This window comes from Vombatus ursinus, unplaced genomic scaffold (genome assembly GCF_900497805.2).
Source record: "Vombatus ursinus unplaced genomic scaffold, bare-nosed wombat genome assembly UNPS02014773.1, whole genome shotgun sequence".
NCBI lineage: Eukaryota > Metazoa > Chordata > Mammalia > Diprotodontia > Vombatidae > Vombatus > Vombatus ursinus.
The window spans coordinates 33,110,954-33,128,207 of NW_020954551.1; the positions used below are offsets into that span (position 1 = coordinate 33,110,954).

At 40.8% G+C, this 17,254-nt stretch overlaps 1 protein-coding gene across 2 annotated transcripts in view; it reads right to left on the minus strand.

The window, feature by feature from the left end:
* Positions 1–17,254, minus strand: part of SRGAP3 (SLIT-ROBO Rho GTPase activating protein 3) — a 274,861-nt gene that overhangs the window by 90,872 nt on the left and 166,735 nt on the right. For both annotated transcript variants that reach the window (XM_027864072.1, XM_027864073.1), the window contains exon 4: positions 15,391–15,453. In XM_027864072.1, coding sequence (XP_027719873.1) covers positions 15,391–15,453 — 63 coding nt within the window. The remainder of the gene's footprint in view (positions 1–15,390; positions 15,454–17,254) is intronic.

A 17,254-nucleotide genomic window follows, 5' to 3' on the forward strand; every position in this document is an offset into this window, starting at 1 on the left:
GGAACACAGGATTGACGCACTTCCTCCATTTTTATTAATGACTTGACTGAAGGTATATATGGCAACATGTTTCCAAAACATGTTGATTACTAATATATGTATGTATGTATTTATGTTAAAAAAAAAACCCGAAAGGTATCAAGAAAATATATTCTTAAAAAAAAAAAAAGACTTGAGATGCACTGGACATGATTACTACTGAACATTCCAAAAAATGAAAGCCACGTTATAGAAACAGACAGAAAATAACTAGTAATTGACATAGGAATCATTTTGGAATCAGCAGCCTATGTGCAATCGACTCATTAATTGGATAGGACAAAGGTAAAAATCATTATCAAATTCAAAAGAATAAAAATAAGAAGACACTACATATAATTACAATTCTAGTCTGAACTAGTTAAGTTTACTGAGAAATGGGAAAACTCTGACTATCACCATTTTTAAAGAAGTTTAGCTTAGGTAAAGTAACCACCACAAAGAGTAGGCCTAAAGAATTCAGAAACCACCTCATCCAGCAAACACAATCTCTTTGCCAAGTGGAGAGGTCTAATGGAGAAAAAAGGCAGCACAAAACAAAAGGTTAAGAGCCACATTTCCCCACAAAACTGCAAGAAGCAATGAACGAGGAAGAATGAGCCCACATGGCATGAGACGCCGAGCTCGCAGGAAACAAGAGGGCTGACACAAGGTCAAAGAAGGCACATGTTGTCCCAGTTTTCAATAAAAGGAAAAGAAGAGAGTCTGAAATCTATAGGCCAGTCACTTTGACTTCAATTTCTGAGAAAAGTCTAGAACATATCATTAAAAAGACAGTTACTGGATATCTCAAAAAGGAAGGGGTGATTACAAAGAGCCAGCTTGGCTTCAACAAAAACCGATCATGCCAAAATGACCTCATTTCCTTTTTTGGGAGAGCTAATAGACTGTTAGATCGGGGGAGCCCTGTGGTTAGAGCTTAGGTAGATTTTAGCAAATCTGTTGATAAAGTATACTATATTATTTTTGTGGAGAAGATGGAAAGATACTAGTAACTGATAACAGAAGATCAATTTGGAATCTGCTTGAAGTATGGATTAAAAAAGGAGATCTACTGATGTCCAAACCCTCTGACCAGAGATTCTACTACTAGATGATAATATCTATATTACAGATATATGTCTGTATATAATAATATCAATAAGAAAAACATCCCCCTATATGGCAAATATGTGTCCCCATATATGATAAAAAGAAAGTCCCCATATATGCCAAAATATTTAAAGCAGCACTCCCGTGATCACAAAGAAGTGAAACCAAAGGAGATGTCCATTGATTGGGGAGTGTTTAGTAAACAAGTCGTAGTATGTGAATGTAATGGAATATTATTTGGCTGTAAGAAACAAGCACTATAATGAATACTGAAAAGAATGGAAAGATGTGAACCAAGAAAGAATAAAGTAAAGTGAGCCAAGAAAACAACATACAGAATGACAACAGTGAAAATAGAAAGAATAACTACCACAAACCAAATGAAAGTGAATGTCACCAAATCACACAGAACAAGCACAGCCTCAAATAAGACAGATTGAGAAGATACCTCCCCCCACTACTTTGCAGAGGTGGGAGGTCCATGAGTGTGGAATACTGAATATATTTTCAGATTTTTTTTTCACGTTTTGATTGATTTTGCTGATTGGGTTTTATCTTCTCCCTCCTTATATTTTTTTAAAATATTCTTTTTTACATAGGGATGACTCTATATGAGAAGAGAGACAAAAAATACAAGTAGAAATTTAGGTAATTTTAAAATAATATATAAATAACTTTTTTAAAAGAATACACTGGAGGTAGAGAGACCAATGATGAAGCAACGGGCAACTGAACTGAAGTGGAGGCTACATAAGTGGGGGAAAAAGAACACACCTATTCCTGTAGGTGTCTACAATTTTCTATGCAGATGAGCCAATAAACTCCATATCCAGCCTTCATCTCTCTCCTGAACTGCTGAGCAACAGGACTTGTCTATCTTATAGGCATCTCAAGCTTAAGGTGTACAGAATAAAACTCATTATAGTTTCTTCAAAATCTAACTCTCCTCTAAAATTTCCTGTTTCTATCAATTATATGTAGGTGGTAAGGGAGAAAGAAAAGTCAAGATGAAATTGAGGTAACTTAGGTTACTGGTACCTTCAACAGAACTAGGAAAGCTTGGAGTGGAGATAGGTTTTAGGAGAGATACAATGAGAAGCATTTTGGACAAAACCAGTTTGAGACGCCTCTAAAACATTCCAATGGAACATTCTAGCAGCAGGTGACGATGGGAGAGTGATTGGGGAAAGGCATCCACATAGAGATGGATCTGCAGAGAGATGATCGTCCTGCACAGGGGACTGACGATAAGTCATCAAACAGGTAGGAAGAGAAACGGGGGAGAACAGTCAGCAGCCAACAGAAGAAAAAAGAATTCAGGGAAAAGCGGTGGTCAGCGTCCAAAGTTGAAGAGACATCAGATTGAATGAGGAATGGGAAAAGGCTGGTTGATTAGCAGTAGTTGGTGCTTTTGCTTTTTCTTTTAAAACTTCTACACTTAACAAAAATCAACTAAAATAAACACTTCCATAGATACAGTAGAACAAACAGGATTGCCCATGGACCTCTAAATCTCTATTATGTACAGCTTGTTTTCCTTTTAAAGGATATAATGAATTCAAACTTTCAAAGCTATCCTGTATGTCTGTGATTACTTCTGGCTTTCCTTCTGTTCTCTTCCATGCATTTCAAAAACACGAAAATAATCCTCTTTTCTTTCTTTTTTTGGGGACCTCTACCCCCAACTTCCCTTTTCCTCTTTTCTTCTCCCACAATCAAAAAAAATAACATGCTTCATCATCAGTCTTTTGGAACCATGGTTAGTCACTGCATTGATTAGAAAGTTTCTCAAAGTTGCTGGCCTTCATAATGTTATTGCTATGGTATAAATGGGCATTTAGCTCATTTAGCAAATGTATAAATGATTGTCCTGGTTCTGCTTGCTTCACACATTTCTCCCCAGGTTTCCCTGACACCATCTTTGTGTTTGTTTCTTATGGCACAATATCACCTTATACAATATACCATCATTTGTTAGCTATTCCCTAATTAATGGGTACCTCCTTAATTTCTAATTCTTTACCATTAGAAAGAAAACTACTACAAGTATTTCTAACATATGGGTCTATTTCCTCTTTCCTTGATCTCTCTGAGTCCCCATAGAGATATTGCTGAGTCAAAGTCACTGTTTGATGACTAGTTTAGCAGCAGTCAAGAGATTACTGGTGACCTTAGTGAGAGCAGTTTTAGTCCAGTGATGGTGTTAGAAGCCAGATTACAAGAGGCTGAGAAGCAAGCGGGAAAGGAGGAAATGAAAGCAATGAGTAGAGATGACCTTTTGGTTATGAAAGGGAAACAAAATATAGGACAAAAGCTGAAGGACTGACAGGGTCAGCCCTGATTATAAATTGTCTTTAACATTCCCCAAGTTGTTTCATGTAAATCAGTCTTGTCGCCCTCGATTCTCTGTGGCAAAAATGTGATTCCTACTTCTTTTATGTCCTCCACGACAAGGGCCTTGCCACACGACAGGTGTTTGGACGTATCTGTCCAAGTGACAATTTATGGAGTAAGTTTTTGGCCTTCATTTGCTAATGAAGAAATGAAGCTGTATGCAATTAATAGCAGTGGTACTGATGGCCCAAGGCGAAGGGGGAATTGTGGAAAGAGGATGCAGGAAGAAGATCATTTAGAATATATGCCAGGTAATCCACAGAGAGGTTCAACAGGAGCTGACAATTCCTGGGTAGTCACTGATATTAAATCTCCATGTAACACAAATGTTTTCTTCTGGAGCCTTCACAGAACCTCAGTGTGTAGCAGTGGTAAAAGCAGCCAGCAGCATCCTTCCTAGTCACTCACTCTAGCTGCACGAGGCAAAGACCTAGCAACATGATGGTGTTATCCTACGGGAATCAGCTCCTTGGGGAACAGGGACCCCTGGCATCGGCTGATGCCCACCCAGGGCAAGGGGGTCTGAGAATTTCCTTTTAGCTGAGATTAAATAAGTGGCTCTCAGTCTTCAATTCAGCACCATCAGCATGAACCACAATGGGTCATGCTCCTGGGATTAATGGCAGTGGAAACGGGTTTGCTTTTCGGTTCTCCTGAACTCATTAAAGGAAGTCACTCAGCAAAGTCCCTACTGCCAACCTGCAAGTGGTTGTCCAAGGCAAGCATGACTGGATGCAACCCAGAGAATCACAGAATCCTCCAGAGTTAGAAGGAACCCCAGTGATCAATTATCAAGTCCAAACCATTGTTTTACAAATAAAGAAATTGATGTCAAGAGAATAGAAGTGACTTGTCCAATGTGACATCCAGTTAGTATTATAGAACCCAGGTTTTCAGAACTAGCACCTCTGGTGTGAGGGCTTGCCAAGACCTTTTCAGGGCTGCTCATCTACCTTTGGTGTCCACCTGTCACCCAACTCGGGACTTCGATAACTCTGGCTTAAATCCAATTCCCAAGCAAGTCATTGGTCCTCTTCAAAAATGAAGGCTCAACCACAGCAACAAGGACCCAGGTGTTCTAGTTCCCTAGTCAGTATTTCCTTGCTGGTGTCACAGAATCTCTGAGTTGGAAGGGACCTCAGAAGACATCAAGTCCAACCTGTACCCAAATAGGAATCCCTTCTATAATGTCCCTAAGAAATGACTATCCAGCCTCTACTTGAAAACTTCCTGTGATGGGGAACTCATTACTTTCTGAGGAAATCTATTTTTTCTAGGTGACTCTGATTGTGAGAGGTAGCTGTGGCCCAATGAATAGAGACAGCCCTGGAATTGGAGTCAGTAAGTTCACGTCCAGGCTCAGGTACTTCCTACCTATGTGACCTCGGATAAGTCACTTAACTTTTGTTTGCCTCCATTTTCTCAACTGCAACATGGGGATGTTACACCTACCTCACAGTGTAGTTGTGCGGATCAAATGAGATAATATTTTTAAACAGCACTCAACATAGTGCCTGGCATACAGAAGATATGCGTATTCCCTTCCTTTAGGAAATTTTTCTTTATGTTAAGATATCCAGCATCCTAGGTTCGCTCATTAATTCATTCTTCATTCAAGAAGCATTTGTTAAGTACCTACAATAAGCCAGGCATTCTCTCCTAAGTTCACAAAGCCTTGGAATAGGAAAAAATGTTTAAATCAAAGCTTCAGGCTTTGATTTAATTACCAAAGGAAACATAGGAAGAAAACTGATGGCATCCATTGGGAAACCGCTGGGAAGATGAGGGGCAAATCCTGGGGGAAATGGTTAAGAGAGTGAGCATGGCCCGATGTGACAGTCCCCCAGTCCTATGGGCCAAGATATTTCTAAGGGGCATAGGATCCAGTGTCATGCATTGGCAAATCTTTGCCTGGGAGCCAAAGCTAAAACACCTGCTACTGGCCCCAGCCTCCTCACTACCAACCATCATGTTTGTTTTAAAGTCTTTTATTAGTTCAAGGTAATATCCACCTGTACCAAGCTACTACTGGATCTGTGACTTTCCCCGCCCTTTGTGAGGCTGGAACAAAGTCATATTGTCCCCATGTCATGCCATGGTACTGTGCTTTGAAATAAAACACTACAGCTGTGTCCTAAGGAGCTTATTGCAAGATTAATTAACCACACGGTATATGTGGGGTGAGGGGGGACAGTGAAGGACAAGCAGAAACACTGGACACAAAGCGGCTTTTCATAATTTGGAAATAATGTTTCTAATAGAGGTCCCCAGGTGAAATCTGACACAGGCCCTTGAATGCTTTTTTGCCTGAACTCTCTGAAGGTGCTCTTAGCTAAAGGAAATGATTGACCCAAAATGAGTAGTTTTGTGGTGTTCCCTGGTGGGTTTCTTTTAGTTTTCACCAAGGAACAATCACGTTGGATTGTACCTCTAGCCTCTGCTAATTTACATAGTCTAAAACAGCTTCCCTAGAGAAAGACAGGCTATGACAAGAAAAATGGAAAGAGAGTAGGAGTGTCTTTCTGAACCCCAAAAGACTCAGTGGAAGGGGATACCATGAGCTGAGGGCGCATTATCCAAGCAGATCCTGGGAGGAGGTAGTAAATACTTACAGACTCACCATAAACCAACTCAGGAAAAAAAGAGTAGTCTAAGAAAGGAATGTTGGCAAAAGTATGATGCCTTCTTTGTAAAGAGGTGGGTTTTTATCTGAGTAGGAAAGAGATTTAACACAGCAAAAGGCTGAAATAAGATGGTGACACTGAATACTGCAGAGATTATAGCCATCAGAAGCACTGAACATGGGCCAGGCAGGTACGCTGCCACCTCCAAGCACACCTGGCCCATAGTTGGCGGCTCCAGGACTATAACCTGGAGAGAAAAAAACTAATACCAACTACTAGAAGAGAGCCAAAGAATGGGGTGCAGCAAAGCAGAGCTGAGCACAGCCCAAACAAGAAGGACCCAAGGAACACACAATCTCATCTGGGAACAGAGGCTTGTAAGAGGATCAGCAATTAGAGGCAATCTGCTAGTAAATGAGCAACTTCGTACATAACAGAACCGTGAGGTTCTAGACCTCTCTCCTTTCTGGGCTCCAACCCAGGCAAAGTCTATAAAGCAGGGGTGTTGTGAGACTTAATTATAGATTATAGATATAATCTAATATAATAATTATAATAATGTATAATAATAATAATAGAGATTATAGATATAAAAGCACTTTGTGAACCTTAAAGCGTTATACAAATGCAAGTGATGAAGATGATAACCATGACATCGATGATGATGATAATGATGATGGTGATGATGATGATAATAATGATGACAATGACGAAGATGATGATGATGATGATGAGCCTCTAGTCACCAGGCATCCAATCTGGTGATGACTTTATTCCCTGGACTTTCAACAGCACTCCTGATGAATTCAGGCAAAGTTGACAGAGCAAAACAGGGGTGTGCTAGTAAATGTTTAACAACCTAGCTCTACGGGGGGAAATGCATGCACACACATTTTTAAATTTAATCTGCATTATTAATGCTTTCCTAAGGCTTGGCAATCAACAAAACAATAAATCAAGCCTTGATATGTAGTGATTCCAGAGGTGTAAATGCTAACATTGAAAATTTAACAATGAGCTCTCAAAAGCTGGCTTCTGCATACTTCTATTAATAAGTCATGAGGGGACTGACTGGATAGATCCCCTGAGGAACGAGACTGTTGGAAGAGGAGAGATCTCTTGACTCGATGGGCTAGGCTACTGAATCAACTGTGTCCTTAACCCAATAAATTAAAGAGTTCTGTTTTGCAGCTTTGTGACACAGAGTGCTTTTGGGGAAAGCTTGCGACCCTTTGGGGAATGAAAGATTAATAGAGTTCACAGGTTCCACCTTGATGAGGGCAAATAAGCTGGAAAACTAAGAGGTCCCCAAAGTGCACCTGGACCTTTCATATCAGCAAGGAGCCTCTGACACAAGGATTACATTCTTATCCTCCTCTATTAAACTATAAGCGTTCTGAGAGCATGGATTGTTTCCTGTGTGTTTCTTAGACAAGGAGAGGCTTGGGCTGGCTGATAAGATTTAGACCTGGAAAGGATCTCGGAAATCAGCTAATCCAATCTCTTCATTTTTTTATAGATGAGAAAGCTGAGGTTCAGCATAAGGAGTTGTCTAAGTAATTAGTTGTCTAAGCTGTGTCGCTCTGTTGTTCTGTTAAACAGCAAAATGAGGACTGTAGAATCGGGTCCATTTACTTCTAATCCAGTGGGGTTTTTTCCTACATCAGAACGACCCTTCCAAATGTGTAATTTGACAACGGTTTTCTTATCCATAGCACCCAGCATAGTACATGTTCAATAATACTCGTCAAATGACCAGAGTAAACTAATGATGACAAATTCAAAGATCCAGGATTTGGGGACAAGAAATCATTATTTGACAAAAATCGCTGGAAAAATTGGAAAGCAGTTTAGCAGAAACTAAATATAGACTAACATCTCATACCATATATCAAGATAAGGTCAAAATGGGTGCATAATTTATACATAAAGGATGATATCATTAGCAGATTAGGGAATATTTTACCTATCAGATCTATGCATAAAGGAAGAATTGAGGACCAAACGAGAGATAGAGAGCATTATGAGAGATAAGATGGATAATTCTGATTACGTCAAATTAAAAAGGTTTTACACAAGTAAAATCAAGACAGCCAAGATTAAAAGGAAAGCAGGAAACCAGGGAAAATTTTTTATAGCAAGTTTGTCTGATAAAGGCCTCACTTCTCAAATGCATACAGACTTAAGTCAAATGTATAAGACTGCAAGTTATTGCTCAATTGATAAATGGTTAAAAGTTATAAACAGGCAGTTTTCAGAAGAAGAAACCAAAGATATCTATAGTCATATAAAAATGCTCTAAATCACTATTGATTAGAGAAATAAAAATCAAAATAACTCTGAGATACCACCTCAAACCTAATATGGTTAATATGAGAGAAAAGGAAAGTGACAAATGTTGGAGGGGATACAGAAAAATAGGGATACTGATGCACAGTTGGTAGAGTTGTAAACTGATCCAATCATTCTGGAGAGCAATATGGAACTATGCCCATAGGGCTATAAAACTGTGCATATCCTTTGACCCAGCAATACCACTACTAGATCTGTGCTCCAAAGAGATCAAAGAAAAAGGAAAAGGACCTGTATGTACAAAAATATTTATAGCAGCTCTTTTTGTGGTGTCTAAGAATCAGAAATTGAAAGGATGCCCATCAACTGGGGAATGTCTAAACAAGTTGTGATATATGACTGTGATGGAATATTATTGGGCTATGAGAAATGATGAGCAAGACGTTTTCAGAAAAACATGGGAAGACTTACCTGACTGACGCAAAGTGAAACGAGCAGAACATGGAGAAAATTGTAAACAATGACAGCATTATTATATGATGATCAACTGTGAATGATTTAGCTATTCTCTACAATACAATGATTCAAGGCATTTCTGAAGGACTTATGAAAAATGTCATCCATCTCCAGAGAAAGAACTGATGGAGTCTGAAGGCAGATCAAAGCATACTTTTTTTTTTTTACCTTTCTTTATTACTCTTAGGGGTTTTTTTGGTCTGTGTTTTCTTTTGCAACATGGCTAACATGGAAATGTTTTGCATGACTATACATGTATAATCTATCAAATTGCTTGCTTTCTCAAGAAGCAGAGAGGAAAAAGGAGGAGGAAGAGAATTTGGAACTCAAATTTTTAGAAAACAAATGTTAAAAAATTTTGTTTCCATGCAATTGAAAAAATAGCAAACATAAACATTAAAATAAAATAAAAATAAATAAATGCTTGTCAAGTTGGACTGAACTGCTGATTGGCCCACAAGTGTAGAGTGAAAAGGACTCAGTGTACAATAGTAGAAAGCCTTGGAGAGTGTGTGATGGTGATGTGATTAGCTGTGTAGGCAGCACAGCTGTAACCTAGCTCTGAGCCCTCCCACACTCTTCTTGGCTTCACAGTAGGGAGGGAGAATGTGTGAAGAGATGGAAACGGGGAGCTGCTGAGATCTTCCTTCTACCCTCCCCGGGCCTCACTCCATATTCCCATTGCTCCTGTCCCCTCTAACCCTCTTAGTATGTTAAGCTATGCTTCATGCTTGCAAGAGAACTGAGGCCAAATAGAACTGGGCTGGAAGATTATTTCTTCTTAAGAATGGAGCAGCCATTCTTATCTGCCACAGCAGTAGCATCACTGATGAGCATGCAATGAGTTAAATAGGTATCCGTGGTACCTAACACTTTGATGGGTGGCTCTGATGAGTAGTGGGGTCATGGAGCTGCTGGGAACCTTAGAGATCTAGCCCAGCCCCCTTCTATTCTGAATGTAGCCCTGTGTTTATGTCAGATCTCTCCTTTGAATGCTTCTGATTTCCACCTGGATCTGCACACTCTAGGAAACGGAAACAGGGGAGTTGAGGTGAAGCAACCATGTTGTTCACTGTCGTACTGAGAGGGAATTTAACAACAGAGGCTGAACTGCTTAGTGGCAATACGCTACGACACACAGTATTACATGAGAGGTAGACTGATGGACAGGATGGTCTGCCTATGTGGTAGAAGACTCCCTTTTTCAGGCGTCAGGGCTCAGAGGCCATTACCGCCAGGATGCTAGAGATGCCAGAGATGGGCATCCCAGCCACAGAAGAAGGTGGGCTGTTGAACAGAGATCTTGAAGGCAAGTGTCCATCCCCAGGGCCCAACAGGAACAGACTCAGCAGAAAGTCCTCTTCCACATCCCAATCTTCCTTCCAATTCAGGAACTCTACAATATAATACCACTGCTTCCCAAAAGGAAGAAGATAGGGGGTCTGCATCCAGCTAGGAGGGGGATATTATCTGCCCTGCAACAACTACACTCTCCAGACTCTTAAGCATTTCCACTTGACCAGTCAATGTACCCCAAAGACTGCTGGTCCTTACGATTTGCCTTTTAGCTACCCCAGGCCCTTCCATCTACCCTCCATCTGTAACTGGGCTGTCTCCTCTATTTAGAATGTAAGTTCATTAAGAGCAGGGGCTGTGCCATTTTCTATGTGTGTCCCTAGAGCTTAGCATAAGATATGGTACACAGCAGGTGCTTAATAAAGGCTCTTTCAGGAAGTAAAAAAAAAAAAAGATGGCTCCCGATTCTGAGTCCTCTGATAAAGCACTTAGCGAACCATGCGAGGTATAGTGAGATAATATATTTCCCTGCTCTAAGACTGTGATAATTCCCCTCTACTAGACTTCTGGGAACATCTGGTCCCCTGGGAAAAGCAAAGCTGTGAACTCAGCCATTAGCAACTGCTGAGTATGGAAATGGCTGACCCTTTCCCTGTGCATCAGGGCGTTGCTTTTGGTTTATTACTGTGCCTTTGTAATTGCAATTTCTTGCAGTAAAAGGTATTCTAGACCATAATGAGAATGTGTTTCCTTTGAGGTCATGCACAAGTAGAGGAAAAGAGTCTTAATGGGAAATGAGGCACAAGCTAAGTTTTTAGAGATTTGCCTGGAGTTCTGAGTGGGATCAAAGTAACAAGATGACATTATATATTTTAAACCCTAGACCAGGGGTTCTTAACCATTTTTGTGTGTGATGGACCCCCTTGGCAGTCCAGTGAAGGCTACTGTCTCAGAATAATAGATTTTTTTAAAATTTTTATTATTATTTTTAATTCTTTTTTTAAAATTTTGAGTTCCAAAATTTCTCCCTCTCTACCCTACCCATTGAGTAAGCAAGCAATATGATATCAATTATACATATAAAATCAGGAAAGGATAATGTCCTTAAATGCCTAAAATAAAATACAAGGGATTACAAACAAAACCTATTATATTGAAATATAATTATCAATTTTTTTAAAATGTTCATAGACCCCAGGTCAAGAACTCCTGCCTCAGATCAAGCATAGAAGAACCTCAGTCAATGGAGAGGTGACAGGTGCTTGCTATAATTATGACAAATTCCAGATCTATAATCACAGAATCAGTCCTTTACTTTTCAAGGCTACCCAACCAACCTCCATACTCTACTTTGTAGTACTAGGCTAATCCTTGGGCCAATTCTCTTGCCAGAGAGGAAGAAGGTCTTTATTCTGGAACAGATCTGGGAGTTGTAGAAGACCATGAGTTCAATAACAGAGATGCGATGGCCAAAAAAATCAAATGCCACTGGCTGCAATAAGAGAAACCCAGCTTCCAGGAATAGGGGGAGAGTTCCTAGTCCCCCTGTACTCGGCTTTCATCAGAATATATCTGGAGTATCGTGTTCAGTTCCGATCACTAAAGCTTTGAAAGGAAAGGAGAGTGTCCAGAGGAGGGTAAGCAGGCCTGCCCAAGGCTCTGAGTCCAGGTCAGGTTAGCATCAACAACTAGGGGTGTTTATCCCAGAGAAGAGAAGACTCAGGGCAGACAAGATTGCTGTCTTCACGTATCTAAAGGGCAGTCATACGGAGGAGATATAGTGAAACTGAACTTACTTTCCCAAACCATACATACACTTGCAAGTTGGGTCCCCCAAGTTCAGCTAATAGCAATTTCCGATCTTTCAAGATGTCACAAGGCCTGAAGAATCGAAAGGAGAGAAGACACACACTAGAGGCAGCCCCATTCCTGTCACAGGCCTGCCTAGGAGGCCATGTGCTCCCTGGTTTCATAAAGGCTTCAGATAAGAGAGGACCCAAAGCTCTTTCCCACCTGGAGGCCAGTGGAAGTTCATGAACGCAACCAGGAAAGAAAAGAGAGTGGTATTGAGTTGTTAGGCTTTTTGGCTGCATACTTAGCTCTGAAGTCAGTCAACAGGCCCCTCTTTCCCACACAGTAAGTGCAATGGTCACCCTCACAGAATACCTGCACCTGCTCTAAAGTAGAAAGCAGGGCCCTCCATTACACATGCCTAGAAGCAGGCTCACCAAACATCCATGAGGGAATACTGAATCAGGTAGAGTAGGCTGTCCGTGATCCTCATGGCTGTCATGGGCCGTCCTGGGCCAGTCCCCTCGTATAGCAAGTACAGAACCAGAAACAATGGGGAGAAGTTGCAGAAAGACCAATTTAGGTTTGACATCTGGAAAAATTTCCTAATAATTAGAGCTCTCCAAAAGTAGAAAAGACTGGCTGGAGAAGTACAAGGGTCCCCATGGAGATCTTCAGTAGAGGCTGGACAACCACTTGTTCTAGGAGGGGTTCTGTCTGTGTACAGGTTTGACTGGAAGGTTGCTGAGGCCCCCTCCAATTCTCAAATTCTGGGATTCTGCTTTGTTCTACTATCTCCTCCAAGTGGAGATACTCATCTACATTTACAGGTGAGGCAGGGGAACAGGGCTCCCATCAGTTTAAACACCCAGGGGACATAGCTCTGTTCCTTCCTCCTCTCCCACAAGCCCCAGGGAATCACCCACCCTGTTTCCTTGATTCATTACCTTTATGCATTTATCTACTAGGGCTCCCACTCACCCAGAAGCCAGGTTCACAACTTCTCCCTTCCCCTGCTGTTGCTGAAACAAGCACACAACTCATCTTTTGATTTTTCCATAAGGTTTTACTGCTAGTCAATATTCACCCACCTGTCTATAACTTAAGAGTTTTCAAGAGTTGCCTGAGCTCAGAGAGCTTCAGTGACCTTTCTACGGCTAGCTGGTCTCAGAGCTAGTAAATGTCAGACGCTGGACTTCAACCCAAGCCCAGCACCCTGCTCATGAGCCATGTTGCCTCTCACACACCAATAATAGTTAACAAGTAAGTGCACAAATATAGACTACTCAAAGGATCTGTGATTTTGTCATTTGGGGAAATTACAGCGTGGGAACTTTCTCCACCAATGCTCGTAGAAAGCTGGACAACCAGACTCTGATTTAATAGGTAGGTCCTAGAGGCACCTAGAGTTTACACAACTTACCCAGCGTTACATAGGGAGTAACTGTCAGAGGCAGGATTTCAACCTAGCTCCTCCTGACTCTACAGCCCACATTATATACACAGCCCTAAAGTGGCTACTACCAAGGAAATTCATGGGAACTTAAAACAACAAAACTTCAATTCAATAAATATTAAGTTCCTACTACAGTCAATCATATACTTCTCCAGGATATTGTCTTCTCTCTAGGTTTTTATGACACTGTTCTCTCTGGGTCCTCCTCCTATCTATCTAATGCTTCCTTTGCTGGCCCTTTATCCAGATCATGGCCACTAACCATGGGTGTCCCTTAAGGCTCTATTCTGGGCTCTCTTCTTTACTTCTTCTTCTATTTTATCTCTTTTGGTCATCTCATCAACTCCCATGGATTCAATTAACCAACTCTCCACAAATGATTCTCAGATCCTATATATCCAACTCCAACCTCTCTCCTGAGCTACAGTTCTTAATATCATCAATTGCATTTCGGACATCTTGTCCTGAATGTCCTGTAAGCACCTCAAATTCAATGGGTCCAAAACAGAATTTGTTATCTTTTCCCCAAAATCTTTCTCTCTTACAAAATATATATAGAAGACATTATTCTCCCAATCTCCCAGGGTGATTTACAAGCACAGAATCATGTTGGCTCCTCACTCAGGTTCATCACACGTATCCAATCTGCTATCAAATCTTGTAGTTTCTTCCTGTGTACTCTCTCTCATTTTCATCCCCTTCTGTGACCCTGGGCAAGTCACTTAACCCTGTTTGCCTCAGTTTCCTCATCTATAAAATGAGTTGGAGAAGGAAATGGCAAATTGCTCCAGTTTCCTTGCCAAGAAAACCCCAAATGGGGTCATGAAGAGTCATACGCGGCCAAACAATAACAGGACAGGACTTTATTCACACATCTGCCACCCTGGTCCTGCCTCCATCACCTCATGTCTGAACTATTACAACAGACTTTTGGTTGGTTTCCCTGTCTCATGTCTTTCCCCTCTCCAATCCATTCTCCACTAGGTGACCAAACCGATCTTCCCAAAGCCCAAGTCTGAACACGTAACCCCCTACCTAATAAACTTTAGCAACTCCATGTTACCTCCATGATCAAACGTGCAATTTTCCCTCCATATACTCTACAGTCTGGTGACATTGGCCTCCTTGTTGATCCTCAGACACAACACTCTGACTCTCGACTCTGTGCCTTGCACTTGGTGGACTTCCTGCCAACAATGCTTCTCTTTCCTCACCTCCACCTCCTTCAAGACTCAACTTAAATCTCATTTCCTTCAGGAGGCCTTTTCCTGTCTCCCATACTACAAATGCCTTTCTTCTGAAAGACATCTAATTTCATTTATAACACACACACACTCACACACATGTGGATGGGGGCTGGGGGGCATGTATATTTATCCACCTATTTACTCATTCATTCATTTATTGTGTCTCTCTCATTAAAATGTGGGTTCTTTAAAGGTAGGGACCATATTTTGCCATTCTTTGCATCCTCAGTGCATAGAACAGTGGCTGGAACATGAATTACTATGTGTAACAAAAACAAAGTAATGATACAAAATCTCCAGAAATCTAAAAAAAAACAAACCCTACTAGAAAGATTCTTTCATCTCCACTGGAACATAAATGGATATAGGTCACACTTTCCACATAGCCCTAAAGCCATAAATAGTCCATTGAGTTATGACATTGCAAACAAGCAACCCAAACTTCCTGCCCTCAAGCGGATTACAACCCAAAGGTCACATCAGACTCAACTTTAAGCTCTTAACTTCTGAAAACTGGCAGGAACCAAGAAACAATGACAGAATAACTCTTCGAGACATTTTTGGTCAAGGTTTTCTGGACTATTTCCCAACTCTGGTCTCAAAGAGAAGAAGACTATCCCAACCCAATATTTGCAGAACTTACTGTGTATAACTCATTGGTCACCTTCAACAGCTCTTCATGCATCTGTAGGCCAATTTCCTTGCTCTAGAACACAAAAGAAGAACAATCAAGAATCAAAAGATTAGTGATGTGTAAATGAATCATGTTCACCACTTCACATCTGGTACAGAAAAAGCAGGACTATTTGTGGGGAAAGAGGACCTACATAAACACCATTAATTGTTAGTTAAAAGCATTCAGCTTCACAGTACAATAGCAATATTTTCAATATGTTTGTGTTGCACAGAAATCTGGGCTTCCTGGGGAAAAAGGGGAAAGCATGAATTACTTTTTTCCTGCATAATCACTGTACCAGGGATCAACCAAGGAGGGTAAGAAGGAGGAAAATTTTCCATTCATTCCTTTACCTGCTTTTGTAACCAATTCCAGGAGACCAGGAGTGGTCAATCAGAGCAAGGGTAGGATTCAGAATTTATTACAATCACCAAAGTGCCATATTACTTGGATCATTGTATTTTTTTTTTTTTAGGCAATTGGGGTTAAGTGACTTGCCCAGAGTCACACAGCTAGTAAGTGTCAAGTGTTTGGTCTGAGGCAGGATTTGAACTCAGGTCCTCCTGACTTCAGGGCCGGTGCTCTATCCACTGCACCACCTAGCTACCCCAAAAGTGCCATATTACTTTATATTGATGCTATAAACGTGTTTTTATCCTTTATTGGTTCAATAGAGTTCCTCCAAGTGTCTCAATGTTGTGATAACACTTTAAGTCTTTTGAAAAACAGAATATTATTAATATAAGAGGAATCAGATAAGGGATGCCTATACTTTCCAAAGAGTGCCTACCCCATCAAGAACTACATTTACTATGAAGCTCCCATATACTCAGAACTTAATTTATCTTTTGGCTATTTCACCAGCAACCTTCTTTTCCTCTTCTCTTTTTCACAGAATACCTCTCGTTTGAATAAGTACTTGGCAGCTTCGACATTTAATGCTATTTAGTTTAAATGAGTAACAGGGACTCAGAAGCAACTGTTCCTGGAATCCACAGGGCACCTGAGCCACATGACCCAAGGGTCTCATTGGCAGCACTTGAAAAAAAATCTATCTTCACCTATTTCCAATCCAAATCTTGAATGGCCACCATATATGACTCTTGATCTATACTCAATTGCTGGTTTTCCCATTGAAAACAGAAGTCCCACGGATGTTCCCTTTTTTTAACCTTCCTGGCTATAAGATACAATTCTCACCCTACCCCCACCCCTAGATATGTGTTCTTTCTTAAACGACTCTTCTGAAAAAGAAACTGTTTAGACTAATCAATCTTATATAATTAGATATTTATCACAGAGCTATTATCTTAAGGGAGTTAGACCTGGTGATCTCTGAGGTCCCTCCCAGATGTAAATTCTATCCTGTCAGCACATTTTAAGAAGGATCCTGATAAACTGGAGCACAGCCAGAAGGGTGTTGGCTTGGGTGATGAAAGGCCTCACATTATGACATGTGAGGTCACTTGAACTAACCAAAGATATTTAGCCTGAAGGACAGATAACTTGGGGAGAGGGGGTGCAACGGGGAGTGACAGTTCTCTTTAGGTATCCCAGCTCTGATGCTTTCTACCTTTGGACCTTGGACGAATCACTTAGCATCTCCTGGACTCAGATTCTTTATCTACCAAATTGGGGGAATACACTTCTGAGGCCCCTTCCATCCTATCACCTATTTGAAGGGTGTGTGATATGAAAGTGAGACTAGATTTGCTCTGTATAGCTCCAGAGGACAGAATTAGAAGCAACAGGGACAAGTTGTTATGAAGACGATTTCCACTTGATATAAGAAAAAAAAACCTTATAAACACTTAGGGCTGCCCAAAATTGG